The sequence below is a fragment of the Podarcis bocagei genome (genome assembly GCF_964188305.1).
Source record: "Podarcis bocagei genome assembly, chromosome: 8".
Lineage (NCBI taxonomy): Eukaryota > Metazoa > Chordata > Lepidosauria > Squamata > Lacertidae > Podarcis > Podarcis bocagei.
In genome coordinates this window covers 38,814,190-38,831,467 of record NC_138133.1, presented here as the reverse complement: position 1 = coordinate 38,831,467, position 17,278 = coordinate 38,814,190, and the positions used below count along the sequence as shown (strand labels likewise).

Sequence of the window (17,278 nt, the reverse complement as noted above, 5' to 3'; positions counted from 1 at the left end):
TGCTAGGTTGGTAGGAGCTGGGACAAAGCAACGGGAGCTCACCCCATCGCGGGGACTCGGACTGCTGACCTTTTGATTGTCAAGCCCAAGTCTCAGTGGTTTAGACCACAGCACCACCATGCAGGGGAAGGTGCAAAAAAAGGAGAAAGTAGGAGGCATGGGAATGGGAGTGAAAGTGGGGGTGTGAAAAGAGCTGCAGAATATGAGGCGATGGTGGCTTAATCACTGGGTGGAATGTGAAAAGAGTGCTTTGTAGTTGCAATGTATGGGGAATAAGAAGCAAGAGGTTGCCATAATAAATTTGTTATAAAGTTGCAATAGGACCGCTTGTTGTTTTTGCTGCAACACAGCTACCCTCTGGGAGTTCTGACACTTAAATACAGCAAATACAGAAAACTCCATTAGTCTGTGTGCTTTCCAACTTAGCAAAAGGTAGTGTACTTTCCATAATAAAATGGGATGAAGCATAAGACATTTCAGGTTGATGAATAAGCAAACATGCTTAAGTTGGCAGCAGACATAAATTCTACATGTTGTAGTTGTGGTTTTGAACACACATTATCTATGCTGACAATGCAGCAAATGTGTGTCAGTTATCCATATTTAGGTGAAGAGGGAAGAGCTGCATGCTTGTTTTGAGCCTAGAAGGTGTGATGCCAAATGGTAAAAACCCCTTTCAGGCATTTAAACCATTTATAATAAACTTTTGAGGAATGCAGCATGTTGATGGCAGATTTGACCATCACCACAGATGCATTAATTAGAATGTCTGTGGACAACCCACGTGTCCAGCTGTGGAGTATTCTTTGCAAAGGAGCTGCAAACCCTTTTGCATCTGTATACGTAGGCCCTCTACAGACATTATAATTAACATGCTTAGGTCAGGGTCAGAATCTTCAGTCCACATTTTAAATGCCTAAAATGAGCTTTTTCAGAGCATAACTGCTCAAGAGCAGGAATCAGTTCTGTTATTTGGTCTTCCCACTGAGTGTGTCTAATGGTTTCATTACCAAGAAGGGAAGGGAAGGATGATAAAAACCTAAAAATAGGCACAAGAATATAAATTGCAGTTCCCAAGCCATGAACTTTTTCGTATCACAATTGGTGTGCCTGAAGTCAGTGTGCTTTAGCTCATAAAGATTCAGCTAAAACTTTTGTGAATGATAGAATCTGGGAAACTGGACTGTTAACATGAGCCAAAAATATTAGAGCAACCAGTAGCATACGTAAGGGTTATCATGCTCAAGCTGAGGAATACCTACTTAAGTTTTCAAAAAGATAAAAAAAATCTTACAACAATTTGTCATAGACTTTTATCTTTCCAATTTGTCACTTTTGTTCAGGAATTGCTTGTTCAGGAATTTATTGCTTTGTTCTGGAATTTATCGCATGGTAGCAGCTGTTTCAGACATTCCTGGTGTCAACAGAACTTGTTGGTGACCTTGGGGCAGTCACTCTCTCTCAGCCTAACCAACCTCACAGGGCTATACTGAGGATTAATGGGGGTAAGAAGAACCATGTACATAACTTTCAGCTCCGTTCAGTAAAAGGTGGCATATAGAAGTAATGAATAAATAAGAATTGACTTTATCACCCATCTCTAGCAATATCTAATATGTGTCATGCTCAGAACAGACCTATGAAAAGGAATGGAGATGACTTTTTGAGATTCCTGCATTATACCTTCCAACTCTACAATTCTGTCGTTCTATAAACTAGCAGCAGCTTCATGTGGCATTGCCACATAAACTGTGGGCCTTTGTATACGTCCATGCAGAGTATGTAACCAGATGCTGGTGATGAGCTTTCAGTCTTGTAGCTGTCCATGGTGCTGATAAAAGGAATCTACCAAAAGATGAAAACTCTAGTGTCAGATTTAGCTTGGCCCTGATTATGGTGTGTGTGTGTGTGTGTGTGTGTGTGTGTGTGTGTGTGTGTGTGTGTGTGTCTATTGTAAGTTTCTTGCTGTGGACTGCCAACTATGGTAAACTGTATAAAGTAATAGTTTTAGGTAGTGCAGACAGATAAGCAAAGATTAGAATAACCCTTCTGTTTTACCATTAAAGCAAAATGTGGCATTAGCTCAAGGGATAACATTTAGGAGTAATACACAATCCTTCTTAAGCTCCAGAATCAATGTGTGAAAAGAGGCAGAGGAGACATATGTGAGCATGGGGACTTTTTTAGTCTTCAGAAGGGACCTCCTTATATGTATATAAATGTAGTAGGTTTTGTGAAACTGTTGGTTGTTGGCATCCAGAATAAATGAGGGTTGAAATAATGAGCCTGTCTTGCTCAGCATTAGGCTTTGGAGAGAAAGACTGAATTAACATCTTTATTTTGAGGTTTGTTGAGTGTAATTTGCTTTACATTCAAGGTCCTTTGCTGTATTAAAAACAAATGTTTCCTAGATCCGATTGAGATTGTTTATTTTCATTTGTTGCCATATTGGCTTAGGTCATTTCCTTGAATCACCTTGGTATAGAAAACAATGTTTGCTCATACACTTCGCTTGCAATGTAAAATAAATTGGAATACTGTAGAGAGAAATGCAGGGAGGATCAAGCTTTGGAGCCGGGAGTTGGATTGGTAAACTTGCAATAATTTAACTGTATGGTTTTAAAGTAACAGTAAATGGCAAGAAGTAAAATTTGAAAGTCTTATTTAACAGCACTGTATCAATTGTTGCTATGAATGTTTGTCAGGTAAACTCTTGAATATGGGGCTTTGATTCAACATTTGCAGTCGTGATGTTGGCGCACCTTGTTTTGATGACACGCATGCCCAAACATTTTCTGTTCCATTTCATGACAGGGAAGCTTGATATTATTTCATTTCAGTGGTTCAGAGCTTGGTTTGGAGGTAGTGATACTGCTTTCAGGTGGTGGTAAATGTGTGATGTTATATGTATATCCATATGAGATAATTTGTGCATAGTTCTTCAGTTAACATCAGTCCTAGTATTTCCCTCCCTCTGTCCCCTGCAGAATACCCCATATGGTTGGCATCTGCTAGGTGGAAAAACTAGAGGAATGAGCAGACAGTGCTGGCTGACATCCTTAACTGGCCCTCAGGGACCTAAAGACCTAGACTGCAAAACCAGGGTCGTGAGACTGTTAGGGCCCTGCTGTGATCAGCTGCTTTAGGGATTAGAGCCATGGCTAAAGGCAGGGCAGGTTGAATGGTAAGTTTATGCATGACATAAAAGGATTGAGAGACTCTCCGTGGGCATCCATCTTCTGCTGTGTGCAGTCAGTATCTTGAGGTTGCCACTCTTGAAAGTCAGACAGCTGCTGATATCTGATAGCACAGTTGGCATAATATATAGGGAAGTTTTTAAACGATTGCTATTTCCATTTACCCTAGGCAGCACATCCACAGAAGACTAATGATATATCTAGATAAGTGGTTGTACTCCTCACTGTTATCATGTTCTGATGGTTAGAAATGTTAAAAATAAATATAAATAGATAAATTGGTTTCTTTTGCCTTGTAAAGAAAAAGGAGTGGAAAGGAGTACAACATATATAATCCAGCAAAAAAAGAAACTGGAACAGATGAAAAATATAAGTAATGGGAAAAGATAATCACAACTTTTTCCCCAAGGTGGACCAAGAACTAAAGATGTCATTTCAGTACCATAAACATTTAATTCAGTATGTTCACGTTTAAACTTGCTGTGTTATCATATTTACCACATTTCCTCCTACAATCCTACAGAGAAAATTTAGCGTTCAAGTTAAGCTAAATTCTGCCCTAGCATATGGCCATGCTCTGGTCTGTAGGGCCACAGGTTACAACCAGTCACAAACAGATTGCAACTTGTGATAATTGATCTGAAGCCAAGTAATTATGCCTGGGCAGGAGAGTGAGGATGAAAGGACAAGCCAGGAGGTAGGACCAAATAACTACCAAAGGATACAGGAACATGCCAAAGCTCAGGAAAAATGTGTTACTTTGGCGTAGTGGATTCACTGTCTGGCATGAATGGGTGGTGTCAGCCTAGACCCTCTTAAATTTGCTGTTTGGGTCTGAGGCCCTTATAAAATGAATGCTCACTGTCATTTCCCTTTCTGTGTGGAAATGGAGTCATATGAGCTTTGTTTTGTGCATAAATTCAAGTTCAATGTGTTGCTATTAGTATCTTAACAACTTGGGACTATTTTACCTATGAAATCACCTTACCTCGCATGTTCCCACTCAACCACTTCGATCAGTGGAATTGGCACTGCTACAGGTGCCACATAATACATGTTCTGCATTTGTAAGAACCTGATCGTTTAGTGTGGCAGATATCAAGCAGGCGCCTTCACTCTAATCTTTTCAGTGCCTGCTAAAGACATTATTGTTTAAACAAGCCTGCCTCGATGCTTAGAAAGATGATGCTTAGAAAGTTGATCTGATTTTTAACCTGTTTGGTATTTTAACTTTTTGTATTGTGATTTTTTCTTGATAATTCTATTGTTTTATTTTTTTGTAAACTGCTTTGAGGGTTTGTTTGTTTTTTTTACAATCAAGCAATGTATAAATTTTATGAAATGAAATAAATTAAATTCACCCAAGAAGCAAATCTCATCACTTGCTCTGGCTTGATATCTGGTGTAGGTGAAATCCCTGTTTTTTGCTTCCTTACATGTTGAACTTTTGAGGTACCCTACAATGTGGTAGACATGGAACTGTTTGCCTGGTGTTATCATATGTATGAATAATAATTTTAACAATACCCCACCCATCTGGCTGGGTTTCCCCAGCCACTCTGGGCAGCTTATGGCAAATCTAAAAACATAATAAAAACATCACTATGGTTCTTAACCATCCTAGGATGGTTTTATTTCCTATTTGAAGTTGTAACATTGGAGGTAGTTAAGTATTTTATTTATTATCATGACATTCTCTTCATTTTTGAAGGAATGTAATTGTCATATTTGTGGTGAGAAGGATAAGAAGGTAACAAGGATAACTTTCTTTCTTGTCCAAATAATACAATATTTTAAGACTAATATAAACTTAATGATTGCTCTAACATAGGAAAGAAGCTCAGATTTTGGAATATGCCATTATGACTCCTGAATTTTTGCGTGTGTACTGTTATTTTGCCTTTGTTAAGCAGAAGCACTAAAGCCAGGCAAGGTGTGCTAAATAATATGTATAATTCATTCCATTGCACTGGGTTTTATAATTCTCGAGGATTAATTATCTGACAACATGTTAGTTTGCTCCACTGCTTCCATCTTTGGAAAAGGTGGGTGCATCATTAAAACTGTATAGATAATTAGCTTCACCAGCCTGCTTTTGTTTGTGTGTTTATATTATTATTCAGTGCAGCATGTAATATAGATAAGTTTAATATGGTTTCTTAATGAATACCTGATGGTTGGAGGGGGAAGCACTCCTCAGTCTATGTTCATGTTTTATTGCAAAGGTGTTGTGTTTTTAAGGTAAACTTCATGTTTTGAAGTTGGTGGGCTCTCTGAATACTTAATTTGTTCATAAGCATGCTGTATCTATCTCCACAGTCAATACTATTCCTATTGGGGGAATAGTACAAATAGCACAATACTCCCTGCAGAGTTGTGCACCACATCTGAGCTGAGAGCTCTTTCAACACTTCCATAACTTCAGAGACCTTTGAAATAATTCAGAGGCTTCCTGGGGTGTCTCTCTCCACAGTGCTAGAAAGACTGAAGGGAGGATGGTCAGCACAGAAGTGACACATGGCTCTGATCTGTTTTGACCTAAGCTGAACTTCGTTCCTGACCAAGCCTGTAGTGTAGTGTTGTGTAGCCCAAGCAGAGCACCAGTGAATTTGAAGGCACTTCTATGGTGGCTGTCTAGTGATCTCCTCAGTAATTACAGTGCTGAGGAGAGGGAAATCTCTTGTGGCTCTTTTCCAGATAGAACTGTGAAGGCTGAGGACCAGCTGGCCATTGAGTTTTGAAGTTCACACTGTGCTGCCGGACAGATCAGTAGTATGCAAGTGCCATTTCTGAGCTGGCCAGGTTATGGGAGGGCAGGGGGCATTATGTGGTATATGACATGCTGTTTTAGAAGAAGTGCAAAATATAGAGCGATATTAGCCACAAGTATGACATGTATCCATCATGCAAACAAATATACCCATACAAAGATTAGCTCCTATGTCCGCATCTTAATATTGTACTTCACATCCTCTCCTTACTGTATTGGTATCCTCCTTATTGGTTTCTTTTCCATCTTCAGTTGATATTTCTGAGAGGGATTCAAGAAACCTGCCAAGTTGGCATAGTTTTCAGCTTATCCAAAGGGGGGTTTAAAGGTTAGCATCTGCCCTCTAAAAACCAGATTGGGAAATGTCAGTTCAAATTGGCTAACATCTGTCTCATGAAAACTTTCTTAGTATAACTTTAGGTTATGTAGCTAACCCTTCAAAATAAATCTATAGAATAAGCCCATAACTATTAAAATAACAACAGTAGATAAAACCATAATTAAAACATGGGGCCATAAAATGTTATTTTATATAATAAGCATATTTTAAAATTTCTGTTTGCATGGATAGAGGAGGAGTGATGTGAAGATGAAACTACCAGACATGGAATGCCTTACCCCAGTGAAAAGGAAAACTCTTTTTACACATTGCTTTATGTATAATATCCTGTAAAGTGCACCAGGTGACCCATGTGTACCAGCAGGTTGTTGTTGTGAAATGCCCCTTTGAACATTCCTCATTCAGGATGGAAAGCGTTTGTGTCACTGCCCAGCTTTGTGAAAAACACCCAAGCCATGCTTGTGTTTGGAGTGGGAGGGTTTGTCTACTGTTACTATGAACTTACAAAGAAAGACTGTAGAAATTGGATTTTATCCCTGAGAGCAGCATTATATTTTTCTGGAACACTAACAACAGAAAGTAAGCAAGACAGAAGAACGTTCCTATTGAGTAACAGATAAATAAATAAGCCCACAACATATATAACCAGGAGTACTCAAGATTAGGAATGGTTGCTCCAGACAAGTGCAATTGAACTTTTCTGAGATTTTACTGACTCTTCATCATCTAAAAAGGGGGTTATATTGTTAGTTCCATAAACCCTAAGAATCATAGTTTTGAACAAATAGAATAGCTGTGAAACCAGCTTCCAATGGTCCTCCCACCTCTTTAACTATTGCCTCTGTCAACTTCAGCCCAATGAACTTCAAAGCAAGAGGAATTCATATACTGAAGTCCACAAACTAATGATTATGAGCAACACATCGAGTCACAAAAGCAGGACCAATATTTACTAGTGAGTTCACTCCTGAATCCAAGATACATGTTTTTAATCTTTCTTGGAAATTTCAAATGTGTATCACATGGACAGAACCCTCCTGTGAAGTAGTAGAACTTTTGGACCTTGTCAAGTACTTCTTGAGTTTAATGGATTGGAGGCAGCTGAGAATGACTATATCACACCTTTTAGAACAGACCAGACACTGAACTACTTAGATCTGTGTGTTCTCTTCATTGCCCTTTACTTACTCCATGTTCTTCCTGTTGTTAATCTTTGTTCTGTGGCATCGCTGATTTACAGGTCTTCTCTACTTTTTCTATGACCTTTTTTTCACCTATAGGGCTTGTCTGCTGTCAAGATATGCTGCTTTGATTAATTGCATTTCCTGCTCAACTTTGGTTGGCTTCACTCTCATCTTTACTTGTTAACCTTTGCAAGCTTTTATTGTGAACTTTTATGTGCTTTAACCTTTTCTTTATTGACTATCTCACCCTACCAGCACAGCCTCAGTGCTCTTTGCTGTTTGGTTTTTTTTTGTTTGTTTTTTGAAAATTGTTTTCCTTGTATAGCTCCTGGCTTTTTTCCTATCATTGTAGCCGTATAGCACTGGTATAATTGTATTTCCACAACAGTGTAAGTGGGAAAATTCCAACTGGAACTTTTTTATTTTGGGTGCTTGATGACATAATGGGACTTGGAAAATTCTTTCACATGCCAATGGAGAACATGCAGGCAAATGGACTGGGGCCACAAAGCTTCCCTCTGCTAAATCTATGCTAACCTGAGTTTTTGTGGCAACTTAAATCTTACCCAAACTATGAGTAATTAGAGTTTTTCCAGTTTAATCATGGTTAGCATGAACAGAGGAAGGGACAGGCAGTGTACATGGGCAAATGTCGGATGCGTATATGGGTTGACTAAGATAAGGTATGATTGTCCAAACACAGTTGCACTTACAGACAGCAATCTTCAAATGCACTTTTCACAGTCACTGTGGCAGCTACCATTTTCTATTCATTCATTCCTTCCTTGACTCAAGTGAATGAGCCAATTGCATTTTAAAATATATATATATATACAGGGGCCAACAATCTGGCACATGTGCCATCCCTGTTCTATAAATATGGTAATATAGGAAGCTGGTCACTCTGAAACTGAGTGGGGTGAATGATCTGGTCTCTGCTCATGGGAGAAGCTGAAATTCAATATGAAAAGCAAGTGAAAGTAGGCTGGAAGTAGAACTTGATCTCCTTTTTTAAAAAATATGCAAACTCTTCCAGGCAAAAGACAGATAATTCTGATGTTTGAAATTGTTATCCTGGACTGCCCACCTGACTCAACAGTTTTACAGCAATCTGTAGCTGATAGCATCATTTTTGTTGGCCAGCGCATAAAATGGTGGATGCCTGAACCTTAAAGAACTAGTTCCAGCATCAGACCGCCAGTGGGAGAGCGAGAACAGACATCAACCCAGACAAATAAAGAGATGAACTCTGACATATGTTTGCCCATACTCTGTGGCCTTTTACAGTGACTCTGCTGCCTCCTTGTAGGGTTATCATCAGCCCCTGCCTAACTGTATCATCTTCCTTGGCCAGGAACATAACAGGAATGCTGCCTTGGGCAGCAGGCACACCTTCAGCAAGGTTGCCACCAAAAAGGAAAGACCACAGGGTGTTGTCTCTTTGAGGGTGACATAAAGACCACAGACTTTATTTTTCTGCCCCTTTTAATTTTTTATCTTTATTTTTGCCACACATGTAAAGCCGAATGTGCACAAGTTAAATGCATGGATTTAATGTTCTCAAAGCAGCTTTAATGTCAAGACTAAATTTTGCCTATGTCATTAGAAATCCATTGGTCTATTGACAGAATAATACTGTGACCCATTGCCATAATAATTCATTAGCAATATGAATACCAGAAGAACCCAACTATACATGTTTATTTTATCAAGGCGTTATAAAATAAATTAATTAATTTAGAACTTTTTCTAGGATGTGCGACACAGGAGAAGGGCTGTTCACCTTTCAAACAAGGGAAGGCGAGATGATCTATCAGAAAGTCCATTCTGCAACGCTGGCAATAGCTGAACAACATGAAAGATTGATGATGGAGATGGAACAAAAAGCACGGGTAAGGATCTCACTCCAATATTGCAAAAGGCATTTGCTGCATTAGGAAGGGAATAATTGTGAAATTAATAAAAACAAAATCAGACTTCTTTAAGAAACTTAATACCCATAGATACATTAACATGATACTGAAAAATGGATTATGACATTAGTTATTTTAGGTTATATGTTCCCTCATGGAGTTAGCTCTGATAGGTAGATGGAACACCCATCAAGGTGTTTTTTTTCTGAATGTGGTGTCCATGTGTGTATGCCTTTATACATCCTCTTTTCCCTAATGCTAAACATTAACCATGCCACATTGCAAGCTGCTTTTGAAGCTTCCCAAGTTTAAATAGTAGTTGGATTGTGGCATGATCTTTTTTTAAAGGAACAAGATGTGCTCTTTTCTGGAGCATGGCCAGTGATGTTATGCCATGAACAATATTTGCTCTCAAGAATTCCAGTATATGCTCTTCTGTTTGATAGATCAGGCCTGTCTTTAAAGAAGCAAAACCAATGAAGCTTATTATAAAGGCATCATAAAGGTTAATAAATGTCATCGTACAGTGGTCAGAAGACTACATTTGCCTAGGTGCCACAAGACAATCTTCACCCCCCTTTTTAAAAAAACTTACCTTGTTTAGCAACGTAAATATTTGACTGTTAATATACACATGAACAAACTCTGGTTTTTATTCATTTTTTTAAAAAAATACATTTTGAGAGCATATTATTATGGGGAAAACTTTGAAGTTATGAAGAATTTCCATCATAGCATTCCAAATCACTTTGTCCTTTGCTTAGGCCACTTTCTTTTGTGCAACAGGCAGCCTTGCAGCAAATTGAGAACATGCAATGTTTCTATGGTTGACTCACACAGGCATTTTCCTTCCCACTAACTTGAACTGAGTGCATTAATTTTTAGGCAACAAGATGTTCAAAGGAAGAGCCCATTTAGGGGACAGTCAATATTCTCAATACATTTGATTTATTTTAGTTTTCCTTTTTCATTTTAGGATATTATTTAAAAGGACCGTGATAGAAGGATAATATATCTCAAACACTGATTTCAAGTTCACTTACTTACAATATTTAACTCTTCTCACCAGAAGAGTTCTGTTTCAAGTAAAATGTTTTGCCCAGCACCTTTAAAGATCTACACTTGCCTGCTTTTAGCTGAGCTTTAATATATTTCTGAACTCCACAATGTTGGAAAATATGCTCTGAAAGGATGAAGTACGGGCACTCTAGAAACCTACTGAGTCATGTAGTTCAAGTTAGCATTTGCATCTTCAGCGTTTGTCCATACCTACGACCCACCTTTTATTGGAGGGCAAATGTGTGCATTGAGGGCCTCTTGTATTCACATAGACAGCCCACCACACACACACAGGATTTGCAGTTCTAAATCTTGTGCAAAGACTATGTAAGGTGAACAGGCTCCCTACTGCAGATGCTAATCTCCAACATATGATAGGCAGCAGGAGTGGGATGCTGATGTGACAGAGAGCAGAGTCTAGCATGATTATCCTTAATCTCTCTCATGTGATATGAATTGTATGAAAGAAACTCACATCCAGATAGTGCTATTTTTAATACAAAATGTGAAGGTTTGTAATGGATTCCAAGCCACAGATGATGTGTTTTTCTTTTGACAGTTGGTGAAATGGTGGGGGTGGTACAGCTTTGATCATATATACAGTGGTACCTCGGTTTAAGAACAGTCCTGTTTACGAATGATTCAGTTTATGAACTCCGCAAAACCTTTACCTCGGTCTAAGAATGAAATCCAAACAATGGAAGGGCACCGGCGGCCAGAGGCCTCATTAGGGAGAGCACACCTCGGTTTAAGAATGGTTTCAGTTTAAGAACGGATTTCTTGAATGGATTAAATTCGTAAACTGAGGTACCACTGTACTCTGTTTTTAGTTTAAAATGGATGAAGTGTTTTATCGTACCTTGAGTCCTTTTCCTGTGGGTTAGATATCCCAACAACTCAAACTTAACATTAGTAACTTGTCTTGTTCATATTTGTAAGGATATTCACATTAATTGTGGGAAAACCTAGGATGCACCAGGACTGAAATAATGTTCTTTTTAAACGTATGGAATCTCAGTATTATGAATAAAATTACATGTTACATCTATGTAAAGAAAGGCTAGCAAGTTTAGAAAAGCATGGAGGTGGTTTATAAGTAAATGGAATTCTAAACAATCTGACATTAAAGATAAACCTTCTTCACCCTAGGATTTTGGGTTATAATAAAGGTAAAGGTAAAGGTACCCCTGCCTGTACGGGCCAGTCTTGCCAGACTCTAGGGTTGTGCGCTCATCTCACTCTATAGGCTGGGAGCCAGCACAGTCCGCAGACACTTCCGGGTCATGTGGCCAGCGTGACAAGCTGCATCTGGCAAGCCAGCGCAGCACACGGAACGCTGTTTACCTTCCTGCTGGTAAGCGGTCCCTATTTATCTACTTGCACCTGAGGGTGCGTTCAAACTGCTAGGTTGGCAGGCGCTGGGACCGAACGACGGGAGCGCACCCCGCCGTGGGGATTCGAACTGCCGACCATATGATCGGCAAGTCCTAGGCGCTGAGGTTTTACCCACAGCGCCACGTGCGTCCCTTTGGGTTATAATGGCAGAATGCAATTCATTTGTTTTATCTTTGAACCAGGGCCATAGTTGTGGCCCAATTATACTCGGTATTTATTTATCAACAGTATATGGGTTTTTTTATTTCCTATGTTTATCTTTATCTTCAGTTGTCACTTTTTGTGTAATTTGGTGAATAATTTTTATTTATTTATTTAAATGACAGTTGAGTCGAGCAATTGGGAGTGCAGACAATCTATTCTCTGGTTTGTTAGCTCATCTGATGTTTTAGTGTCTTGTCTTTAGGTTTCCTATCCCAATTACATGAACTGCAGATTAATTTATTTTAAATGGAGGCTGAGATCCTTAGTGAGGGTTTCAGGCAATGCAAAAGTGTCTTTTGTGCTACAGTAGAAAGCTGCATGGAACACACTTGTTCTGTGTTCCCTATTTCTGACCTAAGGCTTCCTCCTGATGTGATAAAAACTGAAGGAGCCACTAGGGAAAGCACTGGGCTGAGGTGATTATATTTTCAGGAAACATAGGCCTGCCTTGAAGCCCTTTCTCCTTCTCTTTGAAGATTTGAAGCTGACTAGAGTTAATGCTCTCTGAACATGCTCAATAATGCTCTCTGAACATGCTCAATTCCCCCCCCCCAAAAAAAATATATATATGAAGCCCTGGATATTTAGACTACAATCCTATACTCTGGGAATCAGGTACATTGAACTCAATGGGGCTGAAAAGACATGCATTGGATTGTCCTGTTTAAGTAGACCAACAAAATAAACAAGTCCGTTGTAAGAGAAGAATAGATTATATGGGGAGTGAATATTTGTCACTGTCACCCCATACTGCAACTTTTATGTTTGTATCTCCTCAGTTAACTTCATGACTGGCTTGTAATGAAAGATGTTTGTTCCAGCAAGCATTCACACTGTCAGAATCCATTTCCATATAAGTGGCCAAAGGGCAAGTTTCCAATGAGATGGAGTGGCTGAGAGGGCAGTCCCATTGCGCAGTTTGTAATTCAGATGGAATCACATTGACAAGATAGCATGAGCTCTTAACTTCTCTCTCTATCTCTTCCTTTTCCTCATAGTTGTCTTCTTTGTAACTGGCTTTGTTCCTGTTGTGTGGAATAATACCAGAAATTGTAGTAATGTTAGGTTTGAAAGGAAGCCTGCTGTTTTCCCCCTGTAAAATCTGCTATCAGATAATTTCTGCAATGTTCTCCATAAATGCCCAACTCTTGTCTATGTGTACTACATAATTTGTGAGAAAGAAAACATGTGTGAAGTGGTTCTCTCCATGGTTCCAGGTACATCTTTTATTCTGAAACAGAATGGCACAATGACACTGTTATAAGGATTGTAAAATTAAAAAACGAGCAATGTTCCTTTTAAGAAGCATATACTAGCCTAACATCTATGCACTGAAAAGGACTTAATTATTTCACCATGTAGGTGTAAAATTTAGGGCAATAATATGGTGTATCCATTATTAAAAGCCATGGCAAGGGAAGGCAGGTATTTCTAACTCATTTTGCCAACTTCCACTCCCAAGCTTATGTAGTTTCTTTAATATAGTACTGTTTCTTTAAAAGTATACAATTAATTAACATGATACTGTCACTTTAAATAGAATTTATTTTACTAAGACAGTTTTTCAGAAGCAGTTCGTTAATCTATTAAAACTCTTTTGCCAGATGACCTTATTTGCTCCACTCCAATTAGGCCTCAACAAGGACTCTTTTTGAAGTTTCAACCCTTACTAACCTATTGAAGTGCAGGCCTGATTTTGTTAGAATATACATCTGGTTCTCCTTCCAGACATCAGAGCCTCACATTTCAAACTGCCTCTCACTTCTTGTCCCTTGGTGCTTATACAAAGGTTTTCCCTTTGTCTCTTTAACCTGAACTGGCCACCAAGCCACCCTGCATTCTTTTCAGATCCTCTTCTTCTCCTGTCGTCTTCTTGTGACTATCCGCCATGAGCACTAAGCACCAACCAACATAGACTCCCTAACAAGCATGGACTGACTCCTGGTCGACCAGCACTCAACTATATGTTCCGTTCTGGCACCTCTAGTTCAGCCTCAGCCAACCACAGTGTCTAACTGAATATTCTAAACTTGCAACCACATATGCATATTTTCTATTCTCCTTTTGCATACTGAGAGTCCAATCTCCAACCCCACCTCAGCTCTCAGTTAAGGTCCCTCAGTGACAGTTAAACCAACTGTCACTTGCCCAGACAGAAAACTTTTCCCCCATTACAATAAAAACAGCAGAATGCATTAAAGCGCCATTCAATTAATCAGGATTTCTTCATAAAGCTCATGGAACCTATGTCCAGAATATTGAAGATGCACTTCATTGAACTAAAGACAGTCAAAGTCCAATGTGCAAACATTATTTCTGTGACCAGGTACAAGTCAGTGGAATCTGTCAGGTACATAGTGTTATGTACTGAAGTTCTCACCCTGGGCCAGCAGGGGGATACGGTAGATAGTTATGCAAATGAAGGATCGAAAGTGACTTTTATCTTCCCTTTTTCTGTGGCATGGGTTTTCTGGTTTCCTTCTCTGAATAACTAAGTTCTTTCTGCACTGATGCTAATCATGACTCCTGTCTAAACCAGGGTTTGAATCAGTGATTGCCAAACACCCCCTGCTCAGGCTTAGAATAAGACTTTCAAAACTGAACTTTCTGCCAAACTCAATCTTTCAAATGCAATACCGCCTCACACATCCACTCCCTGAGGGCTCGCCCACTCTTCCACTTGTCCCATGCCTAGAAAGCATGGATCTGAGCAGTTTTCCACTTGTCACACCACTTTACCCAGGAAAACCCACTCTTTCCCCCAGGGAAATTGGAGCAGAATGTCAATTGGAACCTAACTGGCATTTGCTCTGATTTCCCTGGGGGGAAGCAGTGGGAGAAGCAGAAAAAGCACAGAATTTCTCACAAAGCTTCTATTCTGCCCTGCCTTTTTGTCCATTTTTGCTCTAGTGGTAGCAGCAGTGATAGGATGAGAGAGGAAATATCTCTCTTCCCTACTTTATCTAATGCCTTCCATGTTTTCATAACTGACAAGTACAAGGATCACTGGCTAATGAAGGTTTTATAGAACTACCATGTTTTCCAGTATATCTTAACAACAGCATACAACTATCTCAGAATGCTATATATAAGAGAGTTGGAGTTTGTGTGCATAAGGTTAGGAGGAAGGGGATGGCAGGTGACAAGGGCAGAGGGAGTATTTATCAAAGTCATCAATGTTGTGCTTGAATAATATTTAGAGCCATGACAATCACTTTCCATATGGGAAAGGGGAATGGAGAAGTATATCTTCCTGAGGTTGAATTCAGGTTTGGATTAGGCCATGGTGAAATATATTTGGCTGACACAACTGCAGTACTGGGCTACTTTTTAAGACAACATGAATCTGTCATTTCATTTCATATAAATGGTGCAAGCTGAAGAAATAGGCAGATATGCCTAGATGTTATAAAATGCAGTTATAAAAATGCAGCAGCAAAAGATTGCAATAAATTTCACTAGCACTCATTAGACACAAAGGATTGGAAATAAATGAACCAATGCCTAGGAAAGCTCAATATGCTCACTTTTGATTTGTTTGTTTGTTTGACTGTTAAGAAACCATTTTTATTCCAATATTTCTACAGTTGAACTCTAGCCTTGTTTCAGGTGTATTTCTAGTCTACATGTGTTTGTGAGAGGCAACTGAGGCATTTAGGCAGACACATTCCAGGCCATATGCAAGCTCTTCCATATATATATATTGTGTCTAGATCTTAATGTACAATGGCATTCTTCCACAACTCATGTTGTCAGAAGTATGCCACAGCAACAGTGTATCTGACAGCATAACTACACCAAAACAAAAAGTAACAACTCAAGCATTAGTTCCAGCATTTCCTGTCCAGTACCGTGCTGTTATGTTTTTGTGTGTAAACCAAAACCCATTGTGTAAATACGTGTAACTAGTCTAGGCTAACTTAATAGGGCAGGGAATTGTTGCTGGTCAGATCTGGTTCTGAGACAGAATTCCCTCTTTCTCAAGATAAAGTCTTCCGCAGCTTCTTTTGAAGGTTCTTAGAAGATTTTGTTTTTCTTTCTTAGAAAAAGGTCTTTTGATCTCACATAACATTTAGATAATGTGTGAGATCAAATAGCCTTTTTCCCAGAGAAAAATGCAGCTCTTAAAACTTCAAAAGCCGCACTGGAGGTTGAGGTACTTTTTACTCATTTGAAGTGAAACCCAAAGGGCATCCATGAGCTGCACTCCCAGTACTCCTGTACTTTACAGTCCTCTCAATACAGACTCTAATAAAAACTTGCAAGTGAGGTAAGCCATGTGAAAACATGTTGCAATAAAGAAATACAAACTGATACCCATAAAACTGCATCATTAGATACATTTTTTTCCATTGGCAGAAATGGTGTATTGTGCTTGTTTGCATATCTTTCTTCTTGCTGAAAATACAATATTAAAAAATGAAGAGGCGACTTATATTTCAAAACTTTATTTTTGGATTTTTATCATATGTAAGAAATGGAAGGGACGCGGGTGGCGCTGTGGGTAAAACCTCAGTGCCTAGGACTTGCCGACCGCATGGTCGGCGGTTCGAATCCCCGCGGCGGGGTGAGCTCCCGTCGTTCGGTCCCAGCGCCTGCCCACCTAGCAGTTCGAAAGCACCTCCGGGTGCAAGTAGATAAATAGGGACCGCTTACCAGCGGGAAGGTAAACAGCGTTCCGTGTGCTGCACTGGCTCGCCAGATGCAGCTTGTCACGCTGGCCACGTGACCCAGAAGTGTCTGCGGACAGCGCTGGCTCCCGGCCTATAGAGTGAGATGAGCGCACAACCCTAGAGTCTGGCAAGACTGGCCCATACGGGCAGGGGTACCTTTACCTTTTTTTAAGAAATGGAAACTTTTCAGGGTTGCTTGAACCAAAAGTAGTGGTCCAGTTCAAGTCTGCATCCAGGCTGCTCCTAGGACACATGCTGCCTTCTTTTAAAAATAAGGTTCACAAGATCAGCTGTTGAGCAGATTGGGGGTGGATTTGAGGTGGACTCATCTCAGAAAAAGATCATTATTGAAACTGAATAAATAGCATAAGAAAAGGGCAAGCAAAATGGCAGTGATTGCTGCTGGTGCATCTTCCCTATGTGGAATATCTGGAGTGTTTGGGACTCTTAGTTCCAGAGAAAGAAAAAGACAATAATGTAGAACAATAGAATTGCAGAGCTGGAAGGGACCACACCCTGTAATGCAGGAATCTTCTGCCCAAC

At 39.6% G+C, this 17,278-nt stretch overlaps 1 protein-coding gene across 1 annotated transcript in view; it reads left to right on the top strand.

The window, feature by feature from the left end:
- DOK6 (docking protein 6) overlaps positions 1 to 17,278 on the top strand; it is a 188,574-nt gene that overhangs the window by 135,529 nt on the left and 35,767 nt on the right. Inside the window, exon 6 of the mRNA XM_081205656.1 lies at positions 9,245 to 9,383. Within this exon, the coding sequence (XP_081061782.1) occupies positions 9,245 to 9,383 (139 nt within the window). The remainder of the gene's footprint in view (positions 1 to 9,244; positions 9,384 to 17,278) is intronic.